Source organism: Amblyomma mixtum, chromosome 1, assembly GCF_055824585.1.
Source record: "Amblyomma mixtum isolate Tamu chromosome 1, ASM5582458v1, whole genome shotgun sequence".
Taxonomy (NCBI): domain Eukaryota; kingdom Metazoa; phylum Arthropoda; class Arachnida; order Ixodida; family Ixodidae; genus Amblyomma; species Amblyomma mixtum.
Window position 1 is genome coordinate 161,566,552 of NC_143012.1, and position 17,793 is coordinate 161,584,344.

General features: G+C 44.9%; 1 protein-coding gene across 1 annotated transcript in view; it reads left to right on the top strand.

Moving 5' to 3' along the window:
- Positions 1-5,592: 5,592 nt before the first annotated feature.
- Positions 5,593-17,793, top strand: part of Gnptab (N-acetylglucosamine-1-phosphate transferase subunits alpha and beta) — an 85,794-nt gene continuing 73,593 nt past the window's right edge. Inside the window, exons 1-5 of the mRNA XM_089558880.1 lie at positions 5,593-5,875; positions 6,051-6,136; positions 6,250-6,369; positions 9,512-9,693; positions 15,273-15,475. Coding sequence (XP_089415006.1) covers positions 5,702-5,875; positions 6,051-6,136; positions 6,250-6,369; positions 9,512-9,693; positions 15,273-15,475 — 765 coding nt within the window. The 5' untranslated portion in view covers positions 5,593-5,701. The remainder of the gene's footprint in view (positions 5,876-6,050; positions 6,137-6,249; positions 6,370-9,511; positions 9,694-15,272; positions 15,476-17,793) is intronic.

The window sequence follows — 17,793 nt, forward strand, 5'->3', positions numbered from 1 at the left end:
ATGGATGGATGGATGGATGGATGGATGGATGGATGGATGGATGGATGGATGGATGGATGGATGGATGGATGGATGGATGGATGGATGGATGGATGGATGGATGGATGGATGGATGGATGGATGGATGGATGGATGGATGGATGGATGGATGGATGGATGGATGGATGGATGGATGGATGGATGGATGGATGGATGGATGGATGGATGGATGGATGGATGGATGGATGGATGGATGGATGGATGGATGGATGGATGGATGGATGGATGGATGGATGGATGGATGGATGGATGGATGGATGGATGGATGGATGGATGGATGGATGGATGGATGGATGGATGGATGGATGGATGGATGGATGGATGGATGGATGGATGGATGGATGGATGGATGGATGGATGGATGGATGGATGGATGGATGGATGGATGGATGGATGGATGGATGGATGGATGGATGGATGGATGGATGGATGGATGGATGGATGGATGGATGGATGGATGGATGGATGGATGGATGGATGGATGGATGGATGGATGGATGGATGGATGGATGGATGGATGGATGGATGGATGGATGGATGGATGGATGGATGGATGGATGGATGGATGGATGGATGGATGGATGGATGGATGGATGGATGGATGGATGGATGGATGGATGGATGGATGGATGGATGGATGGATGGATGGATGGATGGATGGATGGATGGATGGATGGATGGATGGATGGATGGATGGATGGATGGATGGATGGATGGATGGATGGATGGATGGATGGATGGATGGATGGATGGATGGATGGATGGATGGATGGATGGATGGATGGATGGATGGATGGATGGATGGATGGATGGATGGATGGATGGATGGATGGATGGATGGATGGATGGATGGATGGATGGATGGATGGATGGATGGATGGATGGATGGATGGATGGATGGATGGATGGATGGATGGATGGATGGATGGATGGATGGATGGATGGATGGATGGATGGATGGATGGATGGATGGATGGATGGATGGATGGATGGATGGATGGATGGATGGATGGATGGATGGATGGATGGATGGATGGATGGATGGATGGATGGATGGATGGATGGATGGATGGATGGATGGATGGATGGATGGATGGATGGATGGATGGATGGATGGATGGATGGATGGATGGATGGATGGATGGATGGATGGATGGATGGATGGATGGATGGATGGATGGATGGATGGATGGATGGATGGATGGATGGATGGATGGATGGATGGATGGATGGATGGATGGATGGATGGATGGATGGATGGATGGATGGATGGATGGATGGATGGATGGATGGATGGATGGATGGATGGATGGATGGATGGATGGATGGATGGATGGATGGATGGATGGATGGATGGATGGATGGATGGATGGATGGATGGATGGATGGATGGATGGATGGATGGATGGATGGATGGATGGATGGATGGATGGATGGATGGATGGATGGATGGATGGATGGATGGATGGATGGATGGATGGATGGATGGATGGATGGATGGATGGATGGATGGATGGATGGATGGATGGATGGATGGATGGATGGATGGATGGATGGATGGATGGATGGATGGATGGATGGATGGATGGATGGATGGATGGATGGATGGATGGATGGATGGATGGATGGATGGATGGATGGATGGATGGATGGATGGATGGATGGATGGATGGATGGATGGATGGATGGATGGATGGATGGATGGATGGATGGATGGATGGATGGATGGATGGATGGATGGATGGATGGATGGATGGATGGATGGATGGATGGATGGATGGATGGATGGATGGATGGATGGATGGATGGATGGATGGATGGATGGATGGATGGATGGATGGATGGATGGATGGATGGATGGATGGATGGATGGATGGATGGATGGATGGATGGATGGATGGATGGATGGATGGATGGATGGATGGATGGATGGATGGATGGATGGATGGATGGATGGATGGATGGATGGATGGATGGATGGATGGATGGATGGATGGATGGATGGATGGATGGATGGATGGATGGATGGATGGATGGATGGATGGATGGATGGATGGATGGATGGATGGATGGATGGATGGATGGATGGATGGATGGATGGATGGATGGATGGATGGATGGATGGATGGATGGATGGATGGATGGATGGATGGATGGATGGATGGATGGATGGATGGATGGATGGATGGATGGATGGATGGATGGATGGATGGATGGATGGATGGATGGATGGATGGATGGATGGATGGATGGATGGATGGATGGATGGATGGATGGATGGATGGATGGATGGATGGATGGATGGATGGATGGATGGATGGATGGATGGATGGATGGATGGATGGATGGATGGATGGATGGATGGATGGATGGATGGATGGATGGATGGATGGATGGATGGATGGATGGATGGATGGATGGATGGATGGATGGATGGATGGATGGATGGATGGATGGATGGATGGATGGATGGATGGATGGATGGATGGATGGATGGATGGATGGATGGATGGATGGATGGATGGATGGATGGATGGATGGATGGATGGATGGATGGATGGATGGATGGATGGATGGATGGATGGATGGATGGATGGATGGATGGATGGATGGATGGATGGATGGATGGATGGATGGATGGATGGATGGATGGATGGATGGATGGATGGATGGATGGATGGATGGATGGATGGATGGATGGATGGATGGATGGATGGATGGATGGATGGATGGATGGATGGATGGATGGATGGATGGATGGATGGATGGATGGATGGATGGATGGATGGATGGATGGATGGATGGATGGATGGATGGATGGATGGATGGATGGATGGATGGATGGATGGATGGATGGATGGATGGATGGATGGATGGATGGATGGATGGATGGATGGATGGATGGATGGATGGATGGATGGATGGATGGATGGATGGATGGATGGATGGATGGATGGATGGATGGATGGATGGATGGATGGATGGATGGATGGATGGATGGATGGATGGATGGATGGATGGATGGATGGATGGATGGATGGATGGATGGATGGATGGATGGATGGATGGATGGATGGATGGATGGATGGATGGATGGATGGATGGATGGATGGATGGATGGATGGATGGATGGATGGATGGATGGATGGATGGATGGATGGATGGATGGATGGATGGATGGATGGATGGATGGATGGATGGATGGATGGATGGATGGATGGATGGATGGATGGATGGATGGATGGATGGATGGATGGATGGATGGATGGATGGATGGATGGATGGATGGATGGATGGATGGATGGATGGATGGATGGATGGATGGATGGGAGCGCCTTCTTTGAAACGGGATGGTGGCAATTGCCACCATGCTCAGCTTTTCTTTCTTTACTATTTTTTTGTTTACTGTGTTGGCAATTCTCATTAAGATTCGCCATCATCTTTACCTACGGTTTCCTACAATTCGAGCCTTATGCCACATCTCTGCTTTTCAGCCACCAATCCTCCAATCGCTTTTTGCTAACTTCCACTGCAGATCTATTTACATGACCATTGTTATCTTTAAACCCTAGAGCCTCAGGAAGAGTGACTGTGCCTGCAGCGACATCCGGATGGATACCATCACATTTGATTATGAGGTGTTCAATTGTTTCCACAGATCTACCACACACTGAACTATTTGTAGCTGCGCGTTCTAAGACACCCTGACCTAGCTTCAAAAAGTAGGGCACTGCCTTTTGAGTTATCATAGAAAATATCGTTCCGAATCTGCCTTTTCCAGAATCGATATATTCCTACACTATGTTTCTTTTCCATTGAATTCCTCCAATTTTTAACTTCAGCGTTTTTAACCTGTCGTTTAATGCTCTTTTTTTCTCCGTCCTCATGATCGGCATACTTACTGGTTAGTTTTCTAGTTCTTTTCCGCCACTGAGAGTCAACGCCCTTTCTGTATAAATATTTAAATACCTTAGCTGCCCACCTGTTATCGTCTAATTTCCTCAGGCGTTCTTCATATAGTATTTTACTCTTAGCTTCCCGTGCTTCGAACGATGTCCAGCCCATATCCCCTTGTACTGCCTCGTTCGTGGTTTTGCCGTGGGCACCTAGTGCTAATCTTCCAACATCTCTCTGATTTACGTCTAATCTCGACTGAACTTCTCCCCTTAAGCACAGAACCGCATTGCCGAAAGTAAGTCCCGGCACTATTGTTCATTTCCAAATACCTCTTAGTACTTCATATTTGTTGTACCCCCATAATGCCCTATGTTTCATTATCCCGGCGTCTCTTCGTCCTTTTGCTCTAAGAGCCTGTTCATGCTTTTCCGTGTATATCTGTCCTTCGTTTAGCCATATCCCGAGGTATTTGTATTCGGCCACTTTGGGTATTTCGTGGCCTTGTATTGTAAGCACCTGATCAGTTAGACGCAGTTCGAAAGACGCAGACGCAGTTCGAAAGACGCAGTTCGAAAGCCCGCTGCCCTGCATAAGCGCCACCTTCCAGCCACCTCCTCAACCCACTCCACCCACAGCTAGAGGGTTGCCGACCCACCCACAGCCGTTCTCGACCCACCTCCGCCCACCTTCACCCTCCAGCAAATTTTGTTGCAAGCCACGGCATAGAGCAAAAACATTCATTAAGTAGAGTAAAAGCATCAAACTAATCACAGAGAGTAAATGCGTCCGCTTTCGCAGAAGTGTTGCTTCAGATATTTGATCGTCCTGTAATTTTTTCGGGAAAAGTTAAGTCCACGTGTTGGGCATTTTTTTCGGACCTTCCGATAATTCGACATGCGGTTAATTAGGACGTTTTCTCTAGCTGCTCCTGTGAAATCCGAATTAATGAATATTTACCGCATATAAAAACCGGTGCGGAGCCCGCATATAGTGGATGCGCTCCAATATGGGCGACAACTTGGAGGAAGAAATTCCTCCATGGGCGACAACGACATGAAGTTCGGGCACACCTCTCGCTTGCGGTAATTTTTGGAATGCATAAGACAGCACTGGTTCAAATTCCTTACCTAGCTGCAAACTTTTCGCATCTTTTTTGCGTTTTGAAATAAAAAATAAACAGGACATAATTTTTTTTTTTTTTTGGCGAAGTCAAAATAACGTTACCCGATCGCGCTGTTTGCTTTAGAAATGTACACCGCTGGTCGCCACACCTTCCAATCTATACTAGAGTCATTGGAAGGTTGCCAGTGGCGGTAATATGGGCACCGTACGGCATGATTGGGGAAACGAAAAAGATAAGTCTGACTAATCGCTCTGCGTGTTTTAGCTAACTTTGCTTCGGGTGCTTGTGCGGCTAGCAGACGACACGGCCTGCGCCTAGACAAAAACTTGTGCTGCTCTCAGTTGCTGAGAACGGGCCACACTAAGTATTTGACATAATATGCATTTATATGTACAGAAGAATGGAGTACGAATCATGAATTCCTTATAGATGTTGTTCCTGCTCTACGAACATTTTGATTTCAGAACCACTTCATTGCACTATCATCATCATCAGGAAAGAAGCCACGTGACAGTGCTCTTGAATGTCGCGTGGTTTGTGTTTGGCAGGGCGGTAGATCGCATGTGCTCCTCGCGTCTTTGAGCGAAGGCGCTGCCAAGCCCGATATCCAGTGCTATCGCTGGAAAATGATAAGCGCCGTTGATGCCCAAGGGCACAGTCGGAGGGGATCACGTTCAGGCGAGAAGCATGCGCCGGACAGTGTTTTGCAAGCTCCTGCAGCGACAGACCTACAACGTGTTGTCAGAGAAGCGTCTTTGTGTGGTTTCGCTTCTCGCCTTTGCCGTCCTGGCTGTCGCGGCCTTCCACTTTTGCGAGGCAAGTCTCCGTGCGTGCGAGATCGTGCTCAGTGTTGGTTTGGCACTACTCTGGGGGCCCACGCCGTCACTGAGCCACTGCATGTATCGAGTCGTTGCTACCGCGCGATGGGTGTCGCTTAGTCGTCACGGTTGGGCTGCGATCGAGTCTGCTTTTCTTTTTTCTTTCGTGTCAGGTTGCGTTTGACTGGAGCAAGACCAAGTATGCTGCTGTCTTCGACAGGTTCCGCGACAATATCGGCGGCGAGAACTACCAAGACAGGCTAGTGTCTCTGCATTTGTCTCCGATGTGTCTCTGGAAGTGTGCACGACGCGAGTTGTGCTGTATGCGTAGCGATCATGGGTGTACCCTTGGTTCAACGTGCGATGTCGCAGGCTGTGCCAGGACATGCCGATCGACGCCGTCTACACCTGGGTGAACGGCACAGATCCGGAGCTCGTGCGAAACCTGTCCCTCATTAGGAAACAGCTCATGCTCGAGGCTAACAAGTCGAGGTGAGCGGATTAGCGTTTCATGGAGCATATGAGCAGGGAAACATCGTACGGGTAACAGAATTCTTTTTCCAGGAACAATGATGTGTCGATCACCATTGTTTGACATTTCTTGACATGTTTCACATGTTTTGATGGCAGTGTAGCTTAGTATGTATTATGTAACAGGATGCACGCAGGCGTTTATCTGTCGCTTCCCGCTTAGTCTCTCTTCAGTTGTCGCAACATTAAACACTGCTAAACAATGCTCCAGCATAAACCTGCGGAAAGCTGTAAGAGTTGGGACATTAAAAGTTTCTGTGAAAAATCGGTTATATACCAGTGAATATTTGACACCTTCCGAAGAACGTACTTCAGGAGCGACTTCTTTAAAGTACCCATTAATTGCGGCATTCAGCCACAAGTTAGAGCCATCAAAATCGACCAGTTTGGCCCTGCTTCTGTCAGCTGTGCTCTCCAAAACAGATTCACTCACAGCCAGGCAACTACCTTCGGCATGTACAGTTTCTTCTGTAGAACTTTTGCGGGGCTAATTAGTGCGTGTTACTGAATGAAGCATTTACACCTGAGTGTGACACGGAGAAGCACATACTGGCAAATGCTTTTTTTTTACAATTTCTCCTCCTCCTCACCTCCTGGCCAGGGTCAAGATGCATCAGAAGTCTGTTTTTCAAACACCCTGGCAGGTGTGTGCTTTGATGCGTCGCCCAGGTGCAGCAAGTTGCTATAGCAGTGTGCACATTGTTCTGGACTGAAATATGGCTGTCACAACAGTTGGGCTTTGAAGTGCGCTGACATATACATTTGAAGTGGTTTTCAAATCTCCAGTCCACAAATTTTAGTATACCCCTCATTGCAGAGATGGGGTGTACCAGCAGGCATGCACTGAAATTCTGGAACAGAATGAAATTGACTTGGAAAAAAAAAAGAAATGGACACAATCCCCACTTGTGAGAGACTACAAGTGGGCTAGGAAATTATGTTAAAGCACTGGCTTCTTCATAGTAGGTAACTAGCGGCCTAGTGGAAAAACCCAGCCTCAGCGCGTAGGTAACCAGATGCTAGAGAAATGCGCTTTTTAATCAGGCTTCTGAAAGAATGAAATTCTCTGGGCCCCTTGCCTAGCTGACGACTCTTTCATCGTTGACGAAAAAAAGGAGATTGGGTATTTTGAAGGGAAGCGCAAACAGGTTTTAGTTTTTTTTTTTTTCCTGTCTTTTTTTTTGCATTCAGCACGCAAGGCTGTAATATTTTGCTAAGGCAGTCTGGTTAATTAATGGGCTGTACTGTTTTGTTTTGACGGCTCTTGTATACTTTTGCATGGTAGTGCTAGAAATGGTTAGTTATTGGGAAATCTGGCACGTTGATTACTTTTGTTTAAACAATAACACGATAGGGTTACCAATTGTGGCTGTCAATTTTGCCTTTGTGGTATGACAATAATAGATGTTTGGTAGGAAATCCGTAAGTCTTCATAACTCTTCGGTACATGTTTTGTTTTAGACCTGCACCATTCAACGGATAGATGGGAAGGCTTTGCATAGAAAGTTTCAGTCAAGCTTTGTGTTTTTTATGAGCTGAAGGGTCGTGAGGTATTCGGCATATTGACACTGAGGAGGAATAGAAGTTGGCCTATGTGGATAGACTACCATGTTCTAATGGCAAACAGACTGAAAACAAAGCTTTTGTATGGTGGAAAAAAAGTGAAAAAAATCAGATACAGGTGGCGCCACCATCAACCATTTTCACAAGCAAATCGCAGTGATGCCAGGTCAGTCTTTCCTGTGCAGATGCTTGAGGCCAAGCTGCACTGCAGTTTGCTTTGAGTTGGTGGTCACAGAATCGCTTGCGATCTTCGCATCATGAGATACAGAGCAGCAAGAGAAAAAAAGTGTTCCATTCTCAAGTCCAATTTTCTCAGTGACAGATTTGTCCTTTGACACCGAAAAAACATGGAACAAAGCCAAAAAGAGCCAGGGAATCAACCCTGTCATGCCCAGGTGTCAAAAACATCAGATAAAATTTAGAGAAACGTCGGATAAAAGATGAATTTCTAAGCTTTCATTACTATAAAGTCCCTTTATTGCACAAATCTAAAGAATTGTAAGATTTATAAAGGGAAAGGTGATTACAGCGTAATTAATTTTAGGTAATTTTACATTTTCTAAATGCCAAAGGTCGATAAAAGTGCGCGCAAATATACAGGTGCATCCAGTAAATCGGGAACAAAATTCAATACTTCTCCATCCTCTGCCAATGCTGCATTACGTCCACAAATTTTGAGCTGTTCTAACAGTTAGCTTTTGTTTTAATTTATTTTTCAACAGACTTCCTGTAGGTTCGGCAGCTTACACTTTGGCCTTGCGTTGGTAATTATCTTGGAAAAGACTGTTACTTCAAATATGCTAGTATTTTAAGCACTACAGATGGGAGCAGAAATGAAAATATTTCACCTTTTTACACTCTCTATCATACTTGATACACTGAACGTTATGGAGTTAACTGAAGTATCTTTATACATTGTTTTGAGTTCATCGTAGTTACTTAGCTGCATTGGATTGTAGTGCAGAACATAGTATATATTTAAAAAATACTGCAGGCAGCTGTGTGCTGCCCAAGGAAGAAAGTGTTATAACAAGTGCTGCAGTAGCAGTTGGTCAGATTTTTTAATCTGAAGTTTTGCTCTCAATGGAGGTAAACAGGATACACAGTGTGGCATATGTAGTATGTATACAGTGCAGTATTAGCACATCTCATATTGCTGTATGGCTATTTGCAGCAGAGGGAATCTGCGAGGCAGTGGATCGATGGCCTGGGACAGTCGAACAGAACACAAGCGCACATCATAGCGTCATTGTACGAGCGTCCGTAGCAATATTATCAGTGTGGATATTGCTTTCCTATTGACCTGGTCATGCATGCACATAAGTGTGCATGTCACTCTTTCTATTACCTCTGCCATGCACTCATAGTTATGGGGAGCTAGCTTAGGTTCCAAGTGAGGCACTGTCGGTTATCACTCTTTCATCTATGAATCTTTCATTGTTCTTGTGAAATGTTTCGATTTGCTTCCACACTGCTGGAATATCCATCTGTTTCGAAGTCTACTGCTGCCTGACTGTTGGTGTGGATGGATGCCTTGCAGCCCATCAGCCTGCCAGTTCAAGATGTGTGTCATATCGCCGATCCTCATCATGAAACATGACTCAAATGACTCGTCACTGCCGGCTGTCCAGGATGGGGACGTGGAGCGGGTCTTCCGACTGTCACACCAACTGAAGGCGCCGCAATCTATTGTGGCCCTTCTATACTCCACCGTTGATGCAGGTGAGCTACAAAACGAGCGGCAACTTCAGTTCTATTTCAAGTTCAGATTGCCTTGATGGGATTGTTTGCATTGCGTGGGCTGACTATGAATGGACAGTAGACACCTAATTTTAGTTGTGTGCTTTCTTCCTTCGAATGATGGGTTAGATATTAGAACACAGGGATCACCGCCTGGTATTCGCCTACAATCATCATCATCATCATCAGCCTGACTACACCCACTGCAGGGCAAAGGCCTCTGCCATGTCTCTCCACTTAACCCTGTCCTTTGTCAGTTGCCGCCACTGTATCCCCGCAATCTTCTTAATCTCATCCGCCCACCTAACTTTCTGCCGTCCCCAGCTACGCTTGCCTTCTCTTGGAATCCACTCCGTCACCCTTAAGGACCTGCGGTTATCTTGCCTTCGCACTACATGCCCTGCCCAATCCCGTATCTTCCGCTTGATTTCAACTAGAACGTCATTGACCCGCGTTTGTTCCCTCACCCACTCCGCCCTCTTCCGATCTCTTAACGTTACACCTATCATTTTCCTTTCCATAGCTCGCTGCGTTGTTCTTAACTTAAGCTACAATGGCCTACAATGGCTATGTATGATTGAATTTCTTCCCTCATGTTGTTTCAGTTTTGGTTTGATCAACCGAGTGAAGGCTGTGACATGTAGTTGGCCTTTCGGTCACGTCACGTGAGGCGTGAAAAAAACCTCAGTGCAAGTGCTAATGCGTAGTTTTAATTCACTGCGGTACGTAAACCAACCTGCTGCAAGAGCTACTACAACCATAAATGACATATTGGCTGTTTTTTTTTTTGTGCCTCAAGGACCTAAAGACCAGCTACATGTCACAGCCATTGTTGAGTTGATGAAACCGAAACAGCGCCAAGAAGGAATTCAGTTACAAATTATTAAGCGATCATAGGGCCACTACCATGTGGTGAGCTGTGTATTCTAATGCCTAAAGTATCATTTAAAAGAAGAAAACATTCAAGCGAAAATTTGGTGTCTTTGTTTCTTCATGTAACTGGCTGTTGCTGTGTCTGAGTGGCTGCGGCATTTGTCTACTGAATGAAAATTATCATTGTTAACCTTGTTCACAGATAGCCACTTTTCTATGGAAGTGAAATGCAGAACTGCCCCTGAACTTAGGTCTCTGTCCACTTCAGGGGACTTATGGTGGATTGAATCAATTTGGAGCCCTAAATTATGATGATGAAAATAACTCTTTCCCTACCATGTAAAAAATGTTCGTACTTTGTGGGTTTTCATTCAGTTTTTTTGTCCAAGAAGTATGGTGTTTTAAATTTAATGTAATATTACCTTAAAATGAAGGCAGTTAAATGTTCTTTTTGATAATATGTCTTAATATCAAATTTTATTGTTCGAATCAAGGTTTTTAGATAAAATTCAAACAAAACTTGGAACTGTATGCTTGTATCGAAAAAGAAAAAAAGTTTCGAAGAAACTTTGAAATATCAAAAATGTTTTTCTGAAGAAGAAAATCCAAGTTCTAGCTCATGCAGTTATCCGGCTGGAAAATAGTCAGTTTAGACCCTATAGTTGGGCATGCTATTGAATGAAACAGTCAGGCGAACCGTTTGTAGGGTAGGCGGTATCAGTTCCTGTCCAAATGGTGTGGAAACCCGACGGATTGAGAAATAACAGTGGTAACATCAGCACCATTTTCAAAGCGACCAATGAGTCAAGCAGAGTGGGTCCAAATAAGAAACTAACCAAGGCACTGCCGCTGATGTTCTGGGCTGGTTCCTCGAGCTGTCTTCGCCACTGGACTAAAGTTTTATAGTACAATACATCTTTATTTTCCAGAAAACAACTGGATGGTCTCTTGGGCCAAAAGCTACACAAAAGCTTGACGAGGCCCAAGAGACCATTACAAGGCAGCAGCGTAATGAATAGGTTGGAAAATACATAAGTAGACAGTAATAAAGGAAATAATAAAACAGTTACTGTGACAAGTAATAATGATGTCAATCACATAAAGCAGCCAGTAATCAACTGAAACCAAAATAAAACAACTGAAAAGCACATACGCGGAAACAACAAACAAAAATTAATGGATCACAATTGCACTAAATAGGAATGTAATTGTTTTTTGTTCAAGCCCACTGTGTGTCCATATTTGTTTAGTATTGTAGGGAGGTTATGGGTAAGTGACTGATATTTATAAAATGTACGAAAATGAGGAACTGCCCATGCATCAGGATTTCTTGTTTGCACGCTAATATTTCGTCGCTCTAAGGATGCCAAGGACGTTAGAAGGTTAGTAACTTCAGGGGGGGAAAAGTAGATTGACTGTAATAGGCGAAATTCATACAGCTTGTCTACACTTATGATACTGAATGATTCAAATGCACCCTTTGTAGTTTCCATGGGCTCAATATTTGCTATGTAACAGATGATTTTTTTCTGTAAAACCAGGAGTTTATTTAAATTGGTTTTTGTGGTTGTGCACCAAACTAGACTGCAGTATCTTAAATGGGAGTTAAACAAAGCATGATATACTTGAAGTTTTATCTTGGGTGGAAGTACTGTATGACACCGCGATATAACTTCTGTAATTGAGGAAAGTTTTTTACAAAGGTGATCAATGTGAGCATCCCAGGTTAGATGCGAGGAAAAATGTACACCTGATATTTTACGAGGCAGCATCCTCAGAGTCACTGCTGCCTAGATTGTCAAGAAAAACCACCTTGGACGCAGCTGAATCATGAGGTTTATGCGAGTTTGAGGGTGTGTGCCACGCTGGCCATCTCGGCCAGCGTGGCCAGCGTGGCCAGCTTTGTACCATTTTTCAGACACTTTATATATATGCCATCTTTGGATTATTTGGTCAGATATTGCGGTTTTGCCTTGGTCGAATTAATGAAAGTTGACGTGGCATTTGATTGCTACCAAATATTTGGCAATTCTCAAATGATTATTTTCTTGAATCAAATATGAACTAAATAACAGACATATTCGATTTATATTCAAAATTTCGAATATGCATACGCCCCTGCTTGGAACCTTTCATGGTGTGAAATGTCTTATTCAAACTGAACTCTTGTGTACAAAGATGTTTCTTTTTGTAAAGATATTGTTACGAAAAGCTGTTTGCAACTTGTTGCTTGCCGTCATGATATTAGTGTGCGCCAAAAACCATTTAATATTTAATTATAGTTTTCTTCACAAATGTGGTTTAAGGCGTATCAAGTATATCAGAGGGAAGACCTGACAGTACCTTCCCTCTCAACAACGAGGCTATTGCAGGCAGCAGTTGTGTTTGTTGTGTTTTGGTTGTCGCAGGCTCTCATTGTCGGGCATGCCTCTGCCTCTGGTACCGTATTTTCCGGTGTATAAGACGCACCCACCATATATGCAGGCTGTAATTGAAAAAGTTGGTATATAAGACGCACCCTTATATAAGACGCACCCCAGTTTACCCAGTTCGGCTAGTGAGGATCAATTAAACACGCTTGCGCGACCATCACGTAATTCACCGTACCTGTGAGAAATTCTTAAGCAACGCTAAGTGGTCGAAAAAGGCAACACTCACGCCATTCCTGCCCACGTTTTAGAAAAAAAAAGAAAGAAAAAACGAAAAAGCTCTCCCATATGTCCATAAGAACATTTTATTTCTACTTAAAACCTTGGAAGTCTTCACCTTCGGATGCGCTATCAAAAAGTTCGCCCATTTCTGGTGGCAACGCGACTGAAACATTCTCTTCGCTTTACGTACATGGAGCAAACAAAGTTGCAAAGGGTGGCTAAAATAAGAACACCGGCTTGTCGTGGCTTGTCTTGACAATGGCGAGAAGCGTGATTGTCGTCATCTTTTGGCATTTCACATTACTTTTGCTTGGGGCCTCCGAAACGGTGGTGTGTTTGTGATCCCGGAAGTCGTCATCCCCGTCGTTTCATGATAAAGTTCACCTAAAAAAACTTGCGCACGGCGGTCCCCGTATTGAAGTATTAACCGTGTTACAACCGCATCATTGCTAGTGACAATTTTTCGGTTAAAAAAACTTGAAAATGAACCTGAGTAAATTCTGAACTCGCAAAAAAAAAGAAAAATTCGCATATAAGACGCACCCTTGTATAGGATGCACCAGCAAGATTTTTGAAAAAAAGCCGCGTCTTATACACCGGAAAATACGGTACATTTCAAATTCATCCCCAATCACACTATATATGGACAAACTTCCTGGTATGCTGCCAACCTCACTATTGTCAAGGTCTCCGAATCTAGCAGTTTGGCGTCGAAGCCGTCGTAAGGGATGCATTTGAAATGGCCACCGGTTATTATTTAAGAGGGGAAGCTGGTCTTAGGAAAAAAAATTTTTGTTAATGAAGTCACAATAATGGAATCTTGAAGAAATTTGTATTTTTGCGTGCTGATTTCAAATATGTAATTTTATGTTATTTAAGACAAGTCCTTGTGCAATTATGTAATATGTTATGTAACTTTTTGCCGAGAGCTTTCAACAAATTTTGCTGCAGGAAACTTGCTAGGACGCATACCATTGGCTTGTCTTGACATCTAACTGTGCAATAAGGGCAAAGTCATTATCCTGCCTATCACAGAAGTTGAGTTACAGGGTTTTGAATTTGCCACTTCACAAACTGGAAGAAACTGATGATTTCGAAATCCTATAACTGACCTTCTATAACAGGCAGGATGATAATTTTAACCTTCTGGCATTGCTTGATGTCGAGAGAAACCAATGGCATGCAGTCTAACAACTTCCCTGCAGTAGAATTTCTTTCAAACTCTTGGCAAAAGTTGCCTAGCATATTGCATAAGTGCACAAGGACTTGTTGTACATAAAATTCAATTGTGTATTTGGAATCAGCACAGCAAAATGCATATTCCCTGATGATTTCGTAGTTATGACTATTAATAAAAATTTATTTCTAAGACCCTCTTCCCCTCTTAAGCCACAGTTTGGCCACTTCTTCACTCTCTGCATCACACATTTAGTGCAAAGGATGAAGTGATTCACTTTTGTGACTATGTGCATTGGCAGTGCATCCAGCCAGGCAATCTGCCTCACTCGATTGCTCACTGGGGTGTTATTTTATCTAATCGGCGCTGTGTCCCCTATGCCAGATATGTTGTGCAGGCCACTGGTCTTCCTCACCAGGTTCATAATTTTGACATCTAATGGTCTTGTAATTTTTACTAACATAGAAAATACAAGGCCAGTCCTTTGCATCAAGAATATCCAATTTTTGCAAGGTGAGGAATGAAGATGTGGGCTGGTGTGGCAAGCAATAAGAAAAAAAAAGGAGGAACCTTGCAGTCCTTGCCGTGTTGTTTAAGTTATCTGCCCTCTGCTGTGTGGTTAAATGTGTCACTGATTGGACAGCAGTGACGGAGAGAAAAAAAAATGGATTCTCTTTTTACTTGCATTGAAGCTTTTCTTTTTGTAAACCACACACTCTATTGCAACCCATAAATGTGAACAAAGTTTTCTGAGGCTCATCTGGCTCAGAACTCTAGAGTGGCTTGGAGTTAATCTCGCGTTGCCTTTTATTTCGAACTTGCTTTTCACTTGAATTTCTGCGACTCTCTCTCTGTGTCAGCCAAGCAGGCTGTCGAGATTGGCCACACTGTCGTCTCGGGGACGAATGTGTCGGTGGGCATGACGTTTGTGACGGCCGACACCGGGGCCAGCAACACTGTGCCTCTGGATGACATGCTCATGGTCTCTGGGATCTCCCCGGGAGTGAGCGGCAGCGAAGTGGCCGAAAAGCTGTCGTACGCTGTGCAGGATGGCGTCGTCAAGGTCAGTGATTTGGCGTCAGGTGTCGTTAGCTCGCAGGACTTTACAAACAGCGAAACATTCTTTTCTGCATGATAATTGAACTTAGGGAACTGAATACGAAGGAAGCCAGCAGTCATCGTAACCAATGAAAGCATAGGGGAATTTCTTCTTAGATTTTAGGGTCTTGGTCGATGGGAAATTAGTAGCATAGTCATTTGATGCCTGCAAGATTATTGACTAGAAAGCGGAAGATAGAAATAACCGCATTCCACCACTTGGATCCAAACCCAGGACCTCGGTATGTCACGTATGGTGCTTTACCAGCTGAGTGGCTTCTGCTCTCGGTGGTCATATTTATGTTGCATATAGTATTCGCCAGTGCCACCCTAGTCCATAGGAAAAATATTTGTCATCACATAGCTCGAGCTTAGATCTAGCATGGATACAGTGCATATTGAAGTGATGCCTTTCTGATTCCCACCATTTCTCTTTTAAAAGGGAAAGAACAGAAGTATTCTGCTCGCGCTTGTTTCATATGGACTGTGTCTAAAGCTCGAACCAATTATGGTCACCAAATGTTGCACTACACTGTTCCTTATTTACTAAATAATGTACCAGACTGATGCATACCTAAGCACTACCAACAATGTTGTGTCTCTGTGATTTGTACTCACTTTAGTTTCTTTTAGAGTTCACGTGCTGTTTTATTCCATATTCATATATGTAACCTCTATTATTATTGTAATGTATGTGACCATTTATGCATATGTAACTAATATTGTCACTTTGTAGTGACGGCAGTCCAGCAGTCAGGAAGGCACCAACCTGTCTTGGAAACGAAGCTCTTTATTTGGGCTGGCTTGCGCCCGCAAAAGAACTGAATCACTCGGCGGCGGCGCAAGCAACAAACGAGCTCGTCAGTCATCGAACTACGAATGCGCGCCACTCGTGGCATCGCTCAATTTAAAGCCGGTGAGGAAACTTTGAGATAACAGGTCAAGATCATCCACAGTAATCTAGAAAAACGTTGGTGCAGCTCTTCATGGCTGTGATCAATCGAGATTAGTCCGGTCGCTTCTCGCGTCACAAACAAAAATAATAACACCCCTTTCCTGTGGCCTTGAGCGCGAACAAACGGCCACTATAGGGATACGTGGCATTACCCCCCTCTCAAAGAAGCATCGCCTCGATGCTTAAAAAATGAATATAAATATGGAGAACGTAAACATCGAGTCCATTAGCGTTCACAGTAAGGTTTAAGCCGTACGACATGTACGACTTCCGGGTGTGTGCGTCGTCGTTGAGTTGCTGTAGTGCCGTCGGGGATGACTTCATAGTCGAGGTCACCGATGCGACAGAGAACCCTGCACGGGCCAAAGTAGCGTCGAAGCAACTTTTCACTCAATCCACGGCGGCGAACTGGCGTCCATATCCAAACACGATCACCAGGCTTGTAATGCGTGTCTCGTCGGCGCAGATTGTAGCGTCGGGCGTCGGTGTGCTGCTGGTCTTGAATGCGAAGCCGCGCAAGTCTTCGGGCTTCTTCGGCGCGATCAAGGTAGGCGGTGACGTCGTGGTTGTCTTCGTCTGAAACATGCGGGAGCATTGTGTCGAGTGTTGTCGTGGGCTTCCTGCCGTATGCAAGCTCGAATGCGGTAGACCTGGTTGTCTCCTGGATGGCAGTGTTATAGGTGAAGATCACATAGGGCAGAATGGTGTCCCACTTCTTGTGTTCAGCGTCGATGTACATGGAGAGCATGTCTGAGATGGTTTTGTTCAGATGCTCTGTGAGTCTGTTGGTTTGCGGATGATAGGCAGTTGTCCTCCGATGGCTTGTCTGACTGTAGTGTAAGATGGCTTGTGTGAGCTCCGCTGTGAACGCCGTTCCTCTGTCTGTGATGAGTACTTCTGGGGCGCCGTGTCACAGGAGAATTTGTTCAACGAAGAATTTTGTGACTTCTGTTGCAGTAACATAAGGCAATGCTTTTGCTTCGGCATAGCGGGTCATGTAGTCGGTGGCCACGATGATCCACTTGTTACCTGATGATGAAGTCAGAAAGGGGCCGAGGAGGTCCATCCCGATTTGCTGGAAGGGCTTAGTCGGAGGTGGTATGGGGTTCAGGAGTCCGGCTGGTCTAATCGGAGGCGTTTTGCGTCGCTGAAACTCACGGCACGTTTTCACGTAATGGGAAACGTCGGCAGCTAGCCGCGGCCAATAGTACTTCTCCTGGATGCGGTGCAACATACGAGCAATGCCGAGATGCCCTGCAGTCGGCTCATCATGACATGCCTGCATAATTTCTTGCCTGAGATTTTTCGGCACGACAAGAAGATGCACT